This window comes from Fusarium keratoplasticum, chromosome 1 (assembly GCF_025433545.1).
Source record: "Fusarium keratoplasticum isolate Fu6.1 chromosome 1, whole genome shotgun sequence".
NCBI classification, from domain to species: domain Eukaryota; kingdom Fungi; phylum Ascomycota; class Sordariomycetes; order Hypocreales; family Nectriaceae; genus Fusarium; species Fusarium keratoplasticum.
Genome location: NC_070529.1, coordinates 1,326,308 through 1,344,658, shown reverse-complemented (window position 1 = coordinate 1,344,658; position 18,351 = coordinate 1,326,308). Strand labels below are relative to the sequence as shown.

Here is an 18,351-nt window from a genome sequence, read left to right as displayed (position 1 = left end):
AAGAGAGATTTCTACATGTTTTAACCTACTAAGCTTCTCTGTTTTTTTTGTCGCTTGTTCTAGAAATGTCAAATTGCTTCTTTTAAACTGAAAAAAAGATTTCTATTCTCTCTATTTTCATTTCACGTCCCTTTAATCGTCGTAGTTGTCCTTTTGTAGAACTTTTCTTCTTCGTATGAGCTCTGCGAGCGGGACATCTTCGTCCTCGTCCTCAGGGTCTGACTCTTCCTCATCAACCCCATAGTCTCGTAAACGGTCTCCGTCTGAGTTTGTCCAGCCCATGCCCCCGTCGAAGCTGCGGTCATACTCTTCATCGTCGTACATGTCAAAGTCGTCCACCTCTTCCAGCTCGGCCATGAGCTGCCTCCTGCGTCTCCTCGCATCCTCATCCTGTCGTCGCTGAAACTCGGCCTTGAACTCCTCCGGGTTCAGATTCGCCTGGCGGAGCTCCTCGGCGTAGTTGCGGTTCGCGGCCGGCCAACCCCGCCCTGCTCGGCGAATCTTATCCGGGTCAGGCGGCGGCCAGAGACCCTCGACGCGGTTGAAGCCGTTCTCCTCCCATGTCCAGCCAGACCCGCGGCCGTCCTTTGCAATGACCGGGTTCCCCGCGAGGGGCCAGAACCACCAGAGGACATTGCCGGTGCCCATGGCCTGGGACATGTTTGCAAAGAAGCCAATGTCATATGGGAATTCGAGCTTCTCGAACCGCACCTTTTCACCGTCGGGCCCCGTAACGTCCCACCAGTCCTTGACGCCCCTGTCGATGAGGGCCTCATGACGCTCCTGTTCCCAGCCCTCGATCATGGTCTGGTTGAAGATCCAAGCTCTGACCGTGTTGATGAGCATGATACCGAGCGCGACAGTGGTGAAGAAGTCGATAAGCGTGATCAGGGAGAGCGATATAAGGCCAAAGAGGCTGGGACCCAGATACGCAGGCATGAGGCGCTGTTCCCAAAGGACGGCGAAGCGCTGCCACAGGAGGTATGCGAGCATCCAGAGCGACAGGTTCGTGTAGATGAGGAAGCGCAAGAAGTGCGGAAACGTCGTCATGGACACGCAGTTACGCGTCCACGGACAATGATGATCCATCTTTGGCACGCACCTCGCACAATGGCGACAGTGGTGAGACCTCGGCGGCTTAGGCGCCGAGCACTTGTTGCACCAGCGCTGTCCATCTGCGTCGATAACACGATCCTTGAAGACGTAGCGGCCCGGGTCGACGGTTACGGCGCGGTAGTATGTTATCCAGAGGACGAGGAGGAGGCCGTTGAACAGGATCGTCTCGGAGCGCGAGGGCGGGCCAGGGTCGAGTGTCGAGAAAGAGAAGACGATCTGGGAAAAGTAGCCGAGGAAGGTTATCAGGGTGCAGACGGAGGGCACGGCGAGGCCCCTGATGAAGGGCGCATCGTTGAAGCCGGCCATGGCAAAGAGACAAAGAACGATGATTACATCACAGGCCGGGGGATGTCTTTTGGCGATGGTGGCATGGAGTTGGAGATGATCTCAGGGGAGTTTGAACTCCTAGCTGCCGTGGAATAGTGGGGCAATTGACCCGTTTTAGTGGCTGAAACTTGCTGTAAATAGCCCGCTTAGGTAATATCTCAGGGGCTGCTTCGATGTGTGTCGTCAGCCTCTTTCCCCTGATATGAGACAATGGGGAAAAAAAGATGACCAGGGGCCTCATCATGACAGCTTCATCTACGACGACGTGAACTTGTTTCGTTTCCTCCCCCCCTCATGTTTTTAGTACTGCAGGAGGCGAGGTAATCCCGGGCACGACCGTAATGACATGACGATATTTCTCTAGAGGGGACCTTCTTTTCCTGTCTTTGTTTCGCGATATCCTGGTCCTGAAAACGCGGCCCGAGGCTCTCCCATCAGCATCATGGCACAGAATTGGGTCGTTCAACTATTCGGCCTCTGGTATATCCCCCAATGTCAAATTTTCTATATCTGAAACTAATTTCTCATTAATCAGCGCCGCCTTGTCATTCTTTTACATCTCTCAGACTCTGGAACGGCATTCTCTAACTGGTTAGTCTGCAACCAGCCCTTGTCTTGGCATGAGAGGCTCACATGTGAACTCCCTTTAGAAAGCCCTCGTCTATCGTCATTCCTTTTGTTTCTACTCTCTGGAATCATATGCTACGGTGTGAGCTGCTTCACAAAGTGGCTTCCTGGTGCAGATGGACGCTTTGCCAGACACCGTCGTGAGGTATCTCTGCTGGATGGCGCTGCAGATGCCGCTCTTAATGGCCCCAATGCCCATCAGCCAAAGCGGCCACGACGCCTCTCACTTCCTGTCCTCGTTCTCTGTATTGTTCTCAGACTGGAAATCTTTCACCGTGTAAACTACCAGCAGCAATGCTCGACTCCAGGTCTCGAGGTATGTCGTCCCCAACTACCACAACACCCCCTGAAGATTGACATATCCACAGTCCTTTCTCTGCGTCCTCATCTTTGCATATGAAATCTTCAACACCCGTCGAAAATGGGGCTTCCCTCCCCCAGAGGATCCGGATGATCCCTGGCGCTCGTGCTTTGACGACCTAATCGACTGGTTCAGCGGGCCCCGGGTCGTTCTCACCATGGCCGTGTCGAGCGTCTTGACGTTTGCGACGGGCACGTACTTTGCTGTCAGCCAGATGACGCGCTCGACATACTACTGTTTCGACTTAATTGAGAGCAAGAGGACCACTCTGCTCCTTCAGTGCGTCGGGCTCATACTGGATACCCTAATCGTCATCCTACTGTGGAGACTACTGGCTTGGTCGCGGACGGCCAAGCTTCGTCTGAGGACTCTGGGAACGGTTCTAGTTCTATCAGCTCTGTCGATGGGTTGCGTTTGGGTTGGAAGCAGGCTTCTCAGGGGTTCTTCATCCCTCCATACAGGATTCGGCTTTTTGTACGGCTTCGATATCATCGTCGACAGCTTCGCCTTTGCTACACTCATGATCTCTGCCGCGTTCTGGGTGTGCGAGACATCACCTCTTACACCATCCAGTATCATCACCTTTCTGGTCGGTACGGCAAAGGCGTGCGAGAACATCTTCTCGTATGGAGATTATCTGCACCCCTCGCGACCCCCTGCCATCATGCCGCTCTGGTTCGTGGCTTTTGGCATGATCATTTTTACATACTGTCATGACCTTCGCTCCGTCATTTTTGTACGGCGCTTCATGCTCACTGCCTTACTTGTTGGTCTAGTTGTAGGGACCAGCATCTACATCACCATTCAACAACCGCAGACCTTTAACAAGCGACATCCCATCGACGATCTGGTCTTTAGGGCAAACATCAGGCATGACCGATGGCTTCAGCACGCTTCTATGAGCGGTAGTCTCCCCGTCGCTCACAGGATCTACAAGGAACGCCACGAGGGCCGTGATCCGCCCCCAGGCTTCGCCGACTGGTTCGAGTTTGCTCAAAACACCACCGTCATTGACCAGTTCGACCAGATCGACAGAGATCTCAAGCCGTTCATGGCAGTTCCGCCAGCCAAGTTGCGCCAGAGGGCCGTCATGCTGGCAAAACTCCCAGGAGTTCACACAATTACTGTCTACGAGGGCAAGGCGTCTCGAGCTCCTGATGTTGTGGGCCCTGACGCTGAGGCATTGGACCGCCTTGTGGAATCCATCAACAAGTTTGCCAAGTTTGTGCCCGATCTCCTCTTCCCTGTCAACCTGGAACCTACGCCGCGGATCCTTCCGTCGTGGGAGAATGCCAAGGGGCAGAGCCGAGCTGACCTTACACCGATTGTGAATCTCATCTCTAAGAGGTCCGTAGACGGTGTAAACGAGACTGAGGAAGTGCTTGACTCTCGAGGACCACCCCAAGAAGTGGTACTTGGACAGGGGGACTCACCATACTCTCTCATCTCCCCGTCCGACTATCGCCAGATGCAGGTCGAGGCCTGCCCTCCTGGATCAAAGACCCGGATAACCCCCCACTGGAACATTGGCGAGTTCTGCTCTTCCTGTGTGCGAAGGCATTCCAAGGGGCAGGTCTTGGTGAACTGGGAGCGATCCCTCGAGTACTGCTCCCAGCCAGATCTCAAGTACCTTCACGGCATGTCCCTCTCGAGCCCTCACGCGGAGCCGATCCGGCAGCTGCTACCCCTGTTTGGAGGCTCCAAGACGGAGCCGTTCCAAGATATCCTCATCCCCCTCCCCCGGCCTCTCGATTCGAAGCCGGACATGAAGTGGGATTTCGACCGCCGCTACGATGCCATGTTCTGGCGAGGCCAGACCGGTCAAGGTCCTATCAGTGACCAGGCCTTGCGCGGAAACCACAAGTTTCGACTGCTTCATCTCCTGGGAAACCAGAACCCTCATGACAAGGTCACCATGATCCTGCCAACCGCTAAAGACGACACCAAGTATCGACATGAAAGGGTGCCCGTCACAGAAGCAAACCTCGCGACCCCCTTCAGCGTGGGCATGAACAACTACACGGGTTGTCTCGGACCAAACTGTGCCCTCATCAACCAAACATATGGTATTGTGGACGAGGCTCAGGACCAGGACCCGCTAGAGTACCGCTTCATCCTCCTCCTGGACGAAGACAGCGGGCCGTCCCCCGACCTCGTCCGCACTCTCCGGTCCAGCAGCGTGCCCATGGTGTCGACGCTCTTCCGCACGTGGTGTACGGACCGGCTGATGCCGTGGCTGCACTTTGTCCCCATCGACACGCGCTACCAAGGCCTGCACACGACACTGTCGTACTTTGCAGGCACGCACAAGAGGGCCTACCTCAACGGGCGAGACACCGACATGAAGGCGAAGGTCAAGGACGCACGGTGGATCGCTCGGCAGGGGGCGCGGTGGGCGGCCGAGGCGCTGGGCGAGAGGGACATGGACGTCTACCTGTTCCGGCTGCTGCTCGAGTGGGGGAGGCTTGTAGACGACAAGCGGGATGAGATTGGGTACTCGAGGGACGACAAGGGCGAGTTCCTGAGCTCTCCTTGGACAAAGGACCAGACGTGGTGAGTCTGACTCCTGCAGCTCGGATTGGTGCTTCGCTGAGGAAGCTTCCTGTTATGCTTGTAACTTAATGTATCGTGTTGGGAATTGGTTTGATCTCTCCTCGTCAGGCACAGAGACGAGTCATGGTTGGGAAACAATAGGCATCTCGGGGTGCCACGTAGGGCTGGTTGGGCATATAGACTTGCAATTTACAAAGCCAGCAGTAAGACGGCACCGTTGTTGACCTGGCCCGATCCGATACGATACGTATCACGACGATATTCGTCAAAGCTGGCAGGCCAGTTAGTGATGCGTCTGCTTGCACTCGATTCAGAGCATATTGTGGCGGAACAGGTGGCACCGATCTGCACTGCTTCAACCGCTTCCACCGTGTGCTGCACACCATCGAGGACGGCTCTGCAGAAGCTGAAGACAGACACACATGTAGAGAGCCTGCAAATGAGAGGGATCATCGAGGCACACACCGGCAATGCAAATACTACATAAAATGGACGGGGATGGATGTCGGTACGTACCTTTGTCAACGACCCGGCACCTCTCTCGGTCTTGAATTAGCCCGATGAGACGAGCCTCATCCACTCCGGCCATAGACCTCGGGAGTCAGGGCCGGAGATAAGCCCGGGATCAAGGTCCGAACGGTTTAAGCTTGACAGAGAGGCAAGACAAACAAGCAAGCAAGCAAGCAAGCAAAACAGAGACAGGCGACCGGAAACCTGAGATGTGACAACTCCTGATGCACGTCAAGGAGACAGACAACGGTCCATCCATCCATGACGCGAGTCAAGCCAGGCCAAGCCAAGGTGAAGGGTCCAGTCAAAGGTTGCAACTCCGAGGCTCAACGCTTAATAATAGGCTAGACAACAAAAGCGCACCAGGTGATTCGAAAAGTGGTGAGACGGTGAAGCCAGAAACAGACAGGTCAGGCACGGATACCGAACTCGTCCCTTCGGCTTGGATCGCGTTGCGTCGGTGAAAGGCCCCGATGTCGCCGGAGCGGCGATTGGCTGTCGAGCAGGTACATGTCCGGGAGGGGAGGTACGTACTACACCCTCCGACCCCGACAGCCCAGGTCCAAGTCGGGTGCTATCCCGGTCCATCACGGGCATGGGGATGCGGCGTCAATGAATCAAGCTGTCGAGCATTGGGCAACCAGAAGCCAAAGGTCCAGAAAAGTGGGGTCAGATCTGGTGATGTCTCGCGAGGGGATCTCGGTGAAGACCCGGGACCTGGCAGACTGGGGGGGTGAAAACCCGACCAGATTTCGGGTTTCTCTGTGCGTGTGTGTCCGTGTGTGTGTGCGTGTGTGTGTGTGCGGGCGGGCGAGTGTGCTGACATTCTTCTTTTCTGTGTTAGACCTGGGGACCTGAGACACCCAAGAAATAAGAGTACATAAATAATGGCATCATGCATGGGCTTGGAGTTGCTGCAAATGCCGCCATGGGCATGAGATGAGGCCATCATGGCCATGTGGGATGCCGCCACCGACGATGTGTGCGACCATGTGGCGGTCGGATATCTACGCAGCAACTCGTGCTCGCTTTGTGCGCATCCCAGGTATCTTGTCTGGGGGGTTTCCTGCCCTGTCCTGTCCTCTCTTGTCTCGCTGTTCCGGGGACGCGATAGATGAGAGTGCCTGGTGTGCAAGACATGGCCGCCAAGATCCAAGGTATTAACCTCGGTGAATCTGTCCTGGAAGGGACCGGGGCTGCTGCTGGTGCTGCTTTAGTACAGAGAAAAAGAACAAAAGACTGGGCCTTCTCTTGCTCACGGGCACGGGGGCGGAGAATTCATCCCTTGTCCTGGCCTGTAAGAACCCCTGGTCATGATGAGCTCCTGGCTCCTTGGCGGAGCACCCCTGGCTGCCGACGCCTTCTGGTAACAAATCCTGGGGTGAGGTGAGCCGATCCAGCGTCTCTTGTTGACGAGTCCGGTCGTCCATTGCGGACTTAGACCACCGGCCGCCCGTTGTCCATGCGCGCACGCAAACATCCGCGAACGGGCGCCATGTTGGCTCCTTTGCCCGTGTGTAATTGACACAAGATAGGACTGCCATTGAGTCGTTAGGTAACAGAACGACATCGATTGCTGTCACACATATCCCGTCCGTGGCCTCAGGTTCCCTTCCCTTCATCAACAGGAGTCTTGGCCCGGTCGGTGGCTGGCAAGGCGGCGTGCAGGTCTGTCATGCATACTCGTACTGTGGGAGGGTGTGTGTGCGTGCGTGCGTGCGTGAGTGTGTGTGTGCGCGAGTGTGTGTGTGCGTCGAGGGCTCGTTTTGCTCCTTCGGGAGATATTGGGGGATAGAGGGAGGGACGGGATGACGGATGATGGACGGCCAGCCATGTGTCTGCCAGTTCTGCAAAGAAATAACGTCCCGTCACTAACAACCGTCATCAAATAACCCGCCGCCGTTCAAGATGCATCGCCCTGCTCCCTTCGCCTAGTCTCCCTTCTTAGTGCCAGACAGGGTGCCCATTTGACTACCTAACTGTATTGGGTTCGGCTGCCTGCTTCCCGAGGTCAGAGCCGAATATCAATGTTAGCCTCGACCCTACTGTCGCCCTTCTCACCGAGCCCGAAACGGGGCGTCGGAGGGCGGCGAACGACAACAACTTCGTGCGGTTCCCGTTTTGAGTGGTTTTCTCTCTGGATGCTTGGTCCTTCCTTGGACGTTGGGATGGAGATGGGCTGGAGACGGCCAGCTCCTTCAATGGAGGCGCACCTATGGAACATGCGGGCGTGGGGCACAGGCGTGGAGGTATGGAGACACTTGGGGGAGCTAAGCTAGAACGCGCAGTAGGGGTGGTGGTAGGTGCGTCGAGAAGGGCCCTCTGACGGCCTTTGGCCTTGGTAGCTCAATGCTTAGCCGCGGATAAGTTCTCGAGGCTGATGGCACATGAATCTGTCTTGGTTTCGGGAGCGGAGGCTGATGTCGACGTATGGGGTATTTGGCTGGGATCTGTCTTCATGTCAATGAGCCCGAGCATCGTGTCTAGGATGAGAGTGGGGGCCAGGGGAGTCATGATGGTGTCTGAATTCCTCATGCGTTGTGGTAACCAGGGTCCAGCTCAAGGTGTCTGGGGATGTCACCACCATCGAGCCAGCCAGGTGATCTCTTGCCAGCGGCCATCCCAGGGCGTTCTAGAGCCAGGCACCGAGGCATTGGGGACAAGGTGAGGACGGGGTGAGAGATGAAGGTCGGTGCTGGGTGGCAACGGTAAATGGACGGGCGGGTGAAGTAAAAATAGCGCGGATGCGGGCAGAGGACAGGAACGATAATGACGGCAGAAGTTCTGTCTCTAGGTTGTCGGTCGACACAGATTCAGAGGCGCACTCATGCAAGCACATCCCGCTTCGGCCTATCGGAGCTGCAGGCGCCGGTGAGGCTGGCCGCAGAGCACCGGCCGGTGAAGGCACCCGGCCATAGCTATCTCTCGTTGTGGGTGTCAAGAGCTCGACAAAGACAAAGAGGGTGACAAGAGCATCATGAGAGCAACGGCGATTTCGGAGCTTTAACGATTGATGACTGAACGGCATGGATCCACGATCCGAGAGTTTGAAAAGGCGGAAAGGGAGCAGATAGGACAGCACATCTTCGCTTGCGGAACAAGAGAGATAATAACAACGTGATGAATAGAACCGTGTCCGCTGCGAGCCTGTGACGTTGAGTGAGATTTGGGGCTTGAGAGTCTGTGCTCGGTCTTGCACCTCCGGGCAGCATCGAGCGACCTGGGCCAGATGCTGGACAGCTGCCCTGTACGGAACGTTGACGGGTCCCTTGCACAGATCCCCTTGGGGGAGCATCAAGTGCCATGGGCAGGCCATGCGGCGAGCAGGGACCAGGTCTCGGTCAACCCGTGGTGCTGGTCACACACAGACTGCCCTACCTCACATTCATCTCATCCATGACAGAACAGACAGGCTTCAAGGCACAGGTACATACGTACCTACATTGCAGAATCTGGAGTACAGCAGGCGTGCGACGGGGAGACGGACGTCGACCGGGCAAAGTGCAATTGTTCATGGCTTCCTCCCCAGGCCTGTTTGCTGACAAGCCGGGGTGCTCAGTAGCCGAAAGGTTTCTCGAGATGAGCCTCCAACGGCAGGCATATCGCGACCTTTCGGAGGAATCATGTGGCTCGGCCAGACCGGTACGGTATTCGATAGTCAAAGGAGGGTTGTATTCGGTCGGGATGAAAGATGGAATCCCGTGCCGGGTCATGGCAACCCCTACCGAGATCCTGACCTTGGAAGAGCCCCCGATATCGCCTCGCCTGACTGCTTTACCTGGGCTGCTGCCGTGTGCCAATGGCTGCTGTCCGGTTGATATCGACATATCTGGAGTTGGGCTTGGAACCGCTTCTTGGAGACCCCTCAGCGAGATATGGATCCCGTCTCCTCGGAGGAGGTCCGTTGACGATTGACTGCAAGTCAAAGTGGGACGGGTTGAGGAGACGAACAAGCGGTGCAAGTCTAAGAGAGAGGAAAAAGAAAGCAAACCCGAGGAAAGTCCATGGAGACAGTTCAAGTGATGTGCAGAGCTGGAGCTGGAGCCAGAGGAACACCATCAGCGGCAGGTTTGGTAGGTGCGTTGCAGAGCTAAAGTAGAAAGATTAAGCCCACCTGCCCACACTGTAGAGTCGAGGATTGCCGCCAGAGCCGCCATCGCGGCGCCACCTGGTGTGACCCTTGCGGGAAGCGTATTGGACTGGAAAGGTCCTGGCCTTGAGACGCGAGACTGAATGCTCCTTTTCAAAGGGAAGAAAAAACAAAGACCAGGTTCTGTCACTGGTGTCTCTGGCTGAATGGATGGATGCCCCAATGTGCAGGTGCAGGCGCAGCCAGGCGCAGGCCGTTGGTGCGGTACAGCCTGCCCGTACAGTACAGAGGTACAGCAACGGGAGCTGCTGTCGCTGAGAAATCTCACAGTGGTACGTACTGTACTCGGCCGGGATGCTGTAGCCGGGTCTAGCCTAAATCGTCTCACCTTGGAGGACCCCCATTTTGCATCCCCATCTTTCCATTCATCCATTCATCCATCCCAGGACTTCGGCGGTCTCTTGTCGGTATTTCCTGGCCCGTCGTCCTGGGTCTGAGCCTTTCCGAGCCAATCGTCTCTCTGTGAATTCACCACCTGGGCAGATGCCATCACCGACTGATACGGAATACCACTCTCCTGGACGTCCAATCTTGGGACCAAACACGGTACGGTCAACTTGGCATCTCCCGTCGGTATTCCTCCTCCCCGGCACCGTGAGCCCGGCCGGACAGCCTTGACCTCGACTGACCTTGAGCCCACCTGAGAGTCCAGTGACCACAACAGCCAGCAGCCCAGGCCACACTCAGGTCCCCCCGCCGTGGCTCGTTTCTACCCCAAAGTTGATTTGATTACCGGGCCGGTCCCTTATTCTCGGCTGCAAGTATCACCTCCATATAATTGCCGTGTGCTGGTACTTGGGCCTAGGCCTCCGGGGAAGTCCACTTCCCCCTCTGCTCTGACACTGTCACCGCATGCACTGGGCTCCTCTCCGCCGCCCAGTGCCCAGGTTCCGCCCACCCCCTTCCCACTCGCTCGCCCTACTCCTCCCCCTAGGTATTCCCATCCCACGCCCTTCCACCTCCGTTATCACACGCCACTCCCAACTGCTAGTCGTCTTCGCGAAGACGGGACTCTCTCGGTCTCTTTCCATGAACCTCTCTCTTCCTTCTCTTTACCAACCCATTTCCTCGGCCAACTCAGCGGACTGACCTCGAACTGCTTTCCTCTCACCGTTGCTCTCCTCACTCACCTTGACGAGTTGTCGACGTCTACCTGCAACAGAGAAGTCTGCATATCTATCCAACCCGAGTAAGCTGCCAGTTATACAACCACACAGAGCCCGGCCCTCTCGTATATACGACTACCATCTCCGCCCGCTCGCTCTCTTGACCCGACTCCGGGGCTCCCCCCAATTACCACGCACCTAGCACGCCCGAAAACCGAATCCGCGCGCCTCTTCTGCGACCGACCCGGGGACGGAATTGTCATCCACCTCCTCCACTGAGTCGCCATCGTGCGTTGCGCGCCCACCCGAGGAGGCTGCAACTTGTTCGCCTTGTTTGCTTGAGCTGCCCGCCCCCCGGCTTTGCCATTGCCGTTCCAATTACCAATTCTACTGCTGCCCTGGGCTACGTTGCGTTCAATTGAACTGCCCGCCGCCCGACAAGCCCCCATTTACACTGCGTCTCCATTCCTGTCCTCACTCGCGCCTCAGGTTGTTCTGCCTTGCCGTCACAAGTCATCCAGCCTACCTAACCTGCCTTACCTATCCACCAATAAGCCCCTCCTTGTTTAACCTCGACGCTCACCACCCGCTCTGTCCTCTTCTTTCATACTACCTCGCATCGGAGACGGGTCCCTATATCCTGCAGAACAGTGCAGCAGTACCCTGTCCCGCCTGCGATCCTCTTTACTCGACTTGGACGCGCCTCTTGGTGGGGTCAAATCTATTTCAACGCACACTTTAACGCATCGCTCACGGCCTACCTGCGCCGTACGCTTGCGCCTGCGCCTACACAATTCGCACACCCGCGCGCAACAAACCTAACGGCTACGACCTATCACGGCTTCGGCTTTAGCCAATTCATCGATTGGCACGGTATTTTGACGCCTGCGAGCCGCCTCCCGCCTGCTCGACTCTTCTTCCTTCCCCTCAGCTTCTTCCCCCTTCCGAGATAATGGGCGTTTGATTTCTCAACGCGCCTGTCCTATCTCCCTGCACTGTTAGCCATGAACACCGTCGCCCATAGCCTGGCCGAGGCTTCTCCCCCAGCTTCCGCTGTCGCGCCCATCAACCAACACCAGCACCAGCAACCGCAGCCTCCGCCATCACCGTCGCCCTCGCAGCCGACCTCCGTCTCCGAGACCGCTCCAACTCCCCTGCTGCCGCCCATCTCCTCGCCGTCTGCTCCTCCCGTTTCGCTGCCTGCTGCTCTCGCCGCCGCCGCCGCCGCTTCTGCGCCCTCTCACTGCCTCCCGCAAAACCCCGATGAGCTTCCCCCGCTCCGCCAGCCGTCGCCCACCTCGCCGGCGCATTATACGTTTGAGCAGCATCAGCAGCAGCACTCTCACCACCACCTCCACCCAGTCACCCCGCCTCTGAGAAAGGACACATGCTCCTCCATCTCGACGCAGGCCACTACCGCTACCTTGGCCTCCACGGAGACCAACAACACATCGTACAGTGCCGACACCTCTCCTAACCTGCACCAGTCTATTTTCTCTGTAAAGGATGGCTCCGACGTCTCTAACAACCGCCGCACGAGCAGGAGACGGACCGGGCCCCTTTCCCAGCAGTCTAGAGAGCGCGCCGCACTCATCAGGAAGCTCGGTGCTTGCAATGATTGCCGGAGGCGCAGAGTTGCTGTAAGTCATTGCCTGCCCTGCCAGATGCGCACTTGCGCTTGACCAAACCCTTGTCATTATCTCTCCCGTGTCAATTGTCGACTTACATGCCAACACTGGCTTCCTCTTAATGTAGTGCCACCCCAGTCACCACAACATGACATGGGAGGACGTAGTCTCCAAGTTTCATCGATCCCACAGCCCGACTATCCAGGACATCGCGCCCTCCCTCGCCGCTGCTGGCCGGCCATTGAGCCCCGCCCCCGCCGTCGCCAACGTCCAGTCCCTGTTCGCCCACGACCCTCAAGAGATGGATATTGATTCGAACCCTCCCTCTTCTCATCAACCCGGCCGGCCTCCGTTGAGTGATGCTAGAATCCGCACTCCGCTGCCATCGGGCCCTCGCCTTGAGAAGTCGTTGTCGTTGCCAGGTATCGAGAGCTTTAAGAACGACCTTCAGACTAACGTGGGGCGCATGCTCTCCACCCCAAGCCGAGACCGGTACACCTCGGTCCAGGTCCTGTTTCTGTTCTGGCAGGACGATGAGGACGTGTCTACGATTCACTCGGCTGTTCGGGAGCTTGGTGAGGTCTTTGACAAGTACTACCATTATGGCTTTCAGGTTCAGACAATACCCTCGTCGTCTGACGGCTGCAAGAGCTCCTGGAGGTGGCTTTCGCGACAGCTCAACGAGTTTGCCGAGGACCGTGATGAGCGCGATGTCCTGAAGATTGTCTATTATGCCGGACATACATATCTAGACGGCAATCGCGAGATGGTCTTGGCGAGGTAAGGATATCACATGTGATCTTTTCAGCTTGGTGCTAACACGAGTGTAGTTCGAGAGACCCAGAACGGGCTTCGACCATCCGATGGGGTGGAATTCAGCAGACCCTAGAGGAGGCTCGAGCCGATACTCTCATCATCATGGATGCGGCGTACTATCCATCATCCCGTATGGTTCGACAGCAAGGCGTCCTGGAGCTGCTGGCAGCGTCGGTGTCGGAGGAGCACTTCTATGGCCTCGATCGGTGCGCCTTCACACGAGCTCTGGCTGAGCAACTTCGAGTCAGGGCAGCACGGTTGAGCCCCCTTTCGGCCGCTGAGCTGCACGCAAACCTGTTCTCCCACTATGCCAAGATGGTACAGGACAAGAACCCAGAGCAAGAGGTGGTAACTAGCTTCCCCTCGCCGCTGCACATGATGATGTCGGGTAACTCGAGACTTCCGTCAATCTTCTTGTCGCCGGTATACCAAAACAGCCCGATGCGCAGCAGCTTCTCGTCGTACGAGAACAGTCCGCAATTGCATCTGTCGATTCGTCTGGACGACGACAATGTCAACCTCGAGAGCTGGAACGAGTGGCTGCGGCTGATGCCCGAGGGAATTAAGGACATCAAGGTTGAAGGCCCTTTTCGAGCTACCTTTAGATGAGGAGCTGAGGGTTCTGGGATGGTACCCTTCACATACGTTCAACGGCTCAAACCATACCATCAGTCGGCTACTGGTGCTCCTCTAGAAATAGAGGCGGCCGAATCCTCTAGAAACAGAGGATTGCATTGCTGTTTGGTTTACCCTGGAAATGGGAAGAAGCCTCGACCACGATGTCGGATGCTGTTGATGGCCTGCTCCAGGACAGGACACTATGAACGGTGGTCCTGGGGACGGCTCTCTCAAAGACTTTGCAGCAAGCACGCACTCCCCTCTTGTTACGCTCGCATTGTTTTTTACCACACTATGATTTGATCTGCAACATGTAATGACGAGTCCATGAAATGAAAGCGCATGGAGTCTGATGGACCGGGCAAAAAGCAAAAGGGGGGGGGGGGGGGGGGAGGGACCCGGCAGGATATGGAACTGTGCCGGGGTTATTTGACGGACCGGACCAGGCCGAACAACGGACGGCCGGGCGGAAAGACAGAGGGATTGGCGAAAAGGCGAAAAGAGGGCCGAAAGGCAGGACAATGAAGAACATGGCTTGGGTTTGTTGGGTTTGGCTTGATTTGGTTGGGTTATAATGGCATATAGGCATACATAGCATCTCTGATTGTTTGTGTTCGGTTATCAAAAAGTTTCACTCCACCTCTCTGGACCTTGACATGGATGGACTCGGGCACGGACGGGCAGCCTCGCCTGTCCTCGGGCACCTGCAGGGAATGACGAGGGCCAGCGCGACATGTGAAAAGGGCGGGCTGGGCTAGATGAAGGTCCAATGATGACGAAATAGTCAACGATTCGCAATGCCAGCCATCCTTTGCACAGGGTTGTTGTTGAGGAGGAGGAGGAGAAGGAGAGGAGCAGACCGGGGCTATGAGTCGGGTGATGTAGCGGTGCTAGCTAGATGTGACTGTTCATGGAGCGGGACCGTGGGGGATTGTCCAAGGATTCTTTCAGGACAAGGCTGCGAGGTGGTAATTCGGTTATCGTATGTTTGCAATCGAGGGTCGAGGAGGGGTTTGAGAGTGTTTGATAGAAGCTGGGAGAAGCTGGTGGTTCCCCTCCATCATGACTCTTCCCCTGCCATGGGTGGTGGTGTCGAGAAAGCTCTGCTGTCTACGCGGCAGACGGTGACATGTCGAGCAACCAAAACCCCCCCACCAGGGACCGCAACAGATGCATTGATATGGACAAGTCGAACAATTCAGACCCAAAAGGGCCAAACTAAGGCCGTGAATCCCGCTTGGCATCCAATGTTGCCTTACCGAGCACGGCCCAGCCATTCATTTTATCACCGAGGTGACCGCCCGAGAAATTTATCACCCAAGGAGAGGCCTGATACGATTTTTGGACGGGACCTGGGCTAGTTAGCCGCCATTGATCCATATCCAAGCCAGCACAGCAGGCGGGCAGCCCACCACCCGACCTCATACCTGACCTAACGCTACCTACCCGCCGCCGCCTCCACTGCACCACCAACCACAAGGTACCTAAAGCTACGCAGCCGCCCTCCATCCCATTGAGTGAAAAAAAAAAAAGAAAGGCTTCCCGTCTGCAGCCCAACCTAACCTCTCACCTCTTGCAAATTCCTAAGCCTCTCATAGCTTTTTCCTCTTCCTCTCTTCTTTCCTTTCTTATTCATTCTCCTCCCCTCATCATCATACCCCCAGGACCCATAATCAAAATCTGATCGACATGGGCGGTGTCATATCTTCTTTCTCAGGCAGTAGCGGTGAAGACTCCATCGCCGCGCGACAGGCGCTCGAGAAGAAGCTCGCCGACCGGGAAGAGACCATCTCGGTCCTCGAGGAGGACCTCAGCAAGAAGGAGAGGGAGTGCACAACAGTTTCTCAGGATGTCGACGACCTGAGGAAAAAGATCAAGGAGCTCGAGGCTCAGTCCTCGTCGGCTCTCGACGAGACCCACGCTCGCATCGCCATCCTGCAGGACGAGCTCAAGAAGGGCGGTGACACATCTTCCGAGCAGCTTCGCAGCACCAAGGAAGCCGCCTCCAAGAGCGCCCAGGACCTCGACGCCGCCAAGGCCGAGCTGGTTGCCCTCGAGGACAAGTTCAAGACTCTGGAGCAGGAAAAGCAGTCCATCGTCGACCAGCTCTCCGCTCTCAAGGCCGAGCTCGCCGAGGTCAAGGAGGCCCGCGAGGCCCTCGAGTCTGCCCTCAACAAGGAGATTGCCACCCTCAAGGCTCAGATCACCGAGGCTGAGGAGAAGAACCAGACCCTGCAGCAGGCCCACAGCAAGCTCGAGGGTGACCTCACCGCCGCCTCCAGCGCTGCTGACGAGGGCAAGAAGGCCCTGACAGGCACCGAGGAGAAGTACACCACTCTTCAACAGACTCACGACAAGCTCGAGACCGACCTGGCTGCCGCTGTCTCCGCTCTGGATGAGCAGAAGAAGGCCTTGGCCGGATCCGAGGAGAAGTACGCCACCCTGCAGCAGTCTCTCGACAAGCTCAAGGAGGAGTCCGACGCTCAGCTTTCCTCCGCCAAGACCGACCTGGCTCAGGCTGAGGAGAAGACTGCTGCCCTTCAGCAAACACACGACAAGCTCAAGACGGATTCCGAGAGTGAGCTCTCATCACTCAAGGCCCAGCTGGCTGAGCTTGCCGAGCTCCAGACCAAGCACGCCGCCCTCGAGCAGACTAACCAGACCCTGGAGAAGGAGCTGGCCGAGCTCAAGGAGAAGGTTGCTTCCCTGGAGAAGAACAACGAGGCACTTAAGAGCGATTCCTCCGCCGGGCTAGTGGCTGCCCAGAAGGAGGCTTCCGAGTGGCAGGAGAAGCACGGTGCCCTGCAGACCGCCCATGACGGTCTCTCCAGCGACCTTGAGGCTGCCAAGAAGCAGCTCGCTGACTCCGAGGAGGCCCAGAAGAAGTCCAGCGAGGAGCAAGCCGCTCAATTGGAGGCCGCCAAGAAGGAGACCGCCGATGTTCAGGCCAAGCTCACCGCCACGACTGAGGAGCATGCCGCTCTCGAGAAGAAGCTCGAGGAGCAGGAGGCTAAGCTGAACGACGTCGAGAAGCAAGCGGAGGAGGCCAAGGCCAATGCTACAAAGGTTGAGGAAGACCTCAAGGCCTCACAGGCGGTAAGCAATCTCTCTTGACAACCTCACTTACAGAAGCTAATGCGTAAATAGGAAAAGGAAGCCCTCCAGGCCAAGATTGCTGGCCTCGAGTCTGACTCTCAAAACTCCAAGGAGGCCGAGTCCGGTCTCAAGACCAAGCTTGAGGAGGCCGAGGCCAAGGTTACCAGCCTTGAGGCTGATGCCGCCAAGGCCAAGGAGACTGAATCCGAGCTCAAGGCCCAGGTCGAGGCAGCCCAAGCCAAGGTCACCAGCCTCGAGGCTGAGGTCCAACAAGCCAAGGATGCCGAGGCCGCCTTGAAGACCAAGGTCGAGGAAGCTGAGGCCAAGGCCGCCAGCCTCGAGTCGGAGCTGCAGAAGGCCAAGGACGCCGAAGCTGAGCTCAAGGCCAAGGTTGAGGAGGCCGAGGCCAAGATCGCCACTCTGGAAGCGGATGCGCAAAAGTCGACCGACGCCGAGTCCGGCTTGAAGACGAAGCTCGAGGAGGCCCAGGCTGGCCAGACCAGCGCGCAGACCGAGAAGGAGGAGGCTCTTGAGAAGGTCAAGGCTGCCGAGGCTGAGAAGACCGCTGCCGTCGAGAAGGCCGAGGCTGCCGAGAAGGAGAAGGCTGATGCTATCGCCAAGGTTGAGGCTTCTGAAAAGGAGGCTTCCGAGGCCACCGGCAAGGCTGAGGCCGCTGAGAAGCAGGCTTCTGAGGCTGCCGAGAAGGCTGAAGCCGCCGAGAAGGAGAAGACCGAAGCTGCTGCTAAGGCTGAGGCCTCTGCTAAGGAGGCTGCTGATGCTGTCGCCAAGGCTGATGCCGCCGAAAAGGAGGCCGCTGAGGCCAAGGAGAAGGTCGAGGCTGCCGAGAAGGAGAAGGCTGGTGCCATTGCCAAGGTAGAGGCTGCTGAGAAGCAGGCCTCCGAGGCGACGGAGAAGGCTGAAGCTCTGGAGAAGGAGAAGGCCGACGCTCTTGCCAAGGCTGAGGCTTCCGATAAGGAGGCTGCTGAAGCGGCAGAGAAGGTCAAGGCTCTGGAGGCTGAGAAGACCTCTGCGGCGGAGAAGGCCACTGCCCTCGAGAAGGAAAAGACTGATGCCGAGGAGAAGACCAAGGCTGCTCAGTCTGCCTTCTCCAGCGCCCTTGAGAAGGTCAAGGCCATCCAGGCTGAGAAGAAGGAGGCCGTGGAGAAGAGCGAGGCGTCCGCTAAGGAGACTGCCGAGGCTCTCGAGAAGATCAAGGCCTTGGAGGCGGAGCTCAAGGAGCTCAAGGAGAAGCAGACCAACGGAACGGCCGAGGCATGAGCCAAGGCTACGTGATGTTGGTGATGTGAAGTGAAGTGATGGATGGACGAGATGCCCCCTGACGAATCTCTTGGTGAAGAAGAGAAGAAAAAGTTTATACGATCGATGTATGACGCTGGATGAACTGAAATGTCTGTCTAATTCATATCACGGGAAACGAAGGAG

General features: G+C 56.9%; 4 protein-coding genes across 4 annotated transcripts; 3 read left to right on the top strand and 1 right to left on the bottom strand.

The window, feature by feature from the left end:
* Positions 1-132: 132 nt before the first annotated feature.
* NCS57_00040600 (Palmitoyltransferase PFA4) lies at positions 133-1,503 on the bottom strand (the record flags this gene model as incomplete). Its single annotated transcript, XM_053050492.1, has 1 exon — positions 133-1,503. The coding sequence occupies exon 1, from the start codon at positions 1,420-1,422 to the stop codon at positions 133-135; it is 1,290 nt and encodes a 429-aa protein (XP_052919007.1). The 5' UTR covers positions 1,423-1,503.
* Positions 1,504-1,885: 382 nt separating this feature from the next.
* NCS57_00040500 (uncharacterized protein) lies at positions 1,886-4,988 on the top strand (the record flags this gene model as incomplete). The annotated part of the gene is made up of 4 exons (XM_053050491.1): positions 1,886-1,923; positions 1,979-2,034; positions 2,094-2,386; positions 2,439-4,988. The coding sequence occupies 4 exons, from the start codon at positions 1,886-1,888 to the stop codon at positions 4,986-4,988; spliced, it is 2,937 nt and encodes a 978-aa protein (XP_052919006.1).
* Positions 4,989-11,754: 6,766 nt separating this feature from the next.
* On the top strand, positions 11,755-13,803 carry NCS57_00040400 (uncharacterized protein; the record flags this gene model as incomplete). The annotated part of the gene is made up of 3 exons (XM_053050490.1): positions 11,755-12,390; positions 12,506-13,158; positions 13,209-13,803. 3 exons carry the CDS (start codon positions 11,755-11,757, stop codon positions 13,801-13,803), a joined length of 1,884 nt encoding a protein of 627 aa, XP_052919005.1.
* Positions 13,804-15,501: 1,698 nt separating this feature from the next.
* NCS57_00040300 (uncharacterized protein) lies at positions 15,502-18,186 on the top strand (the record flags this gene model as incomplete). Its single annotated transcript, XM_053050489.1, has 2 exons — positions 15,502-16,908; positions 16,960-18,186. 2 exons carry the CDS (start codon positions 15,502-15,504, stop codon positions 18,184-18,186), a joined length of 2,634 nt encoding a protein of 877 aa, XP_052919004.1.
* Positions 18,187-18,351: the final 165 nt, after the last annotated feature.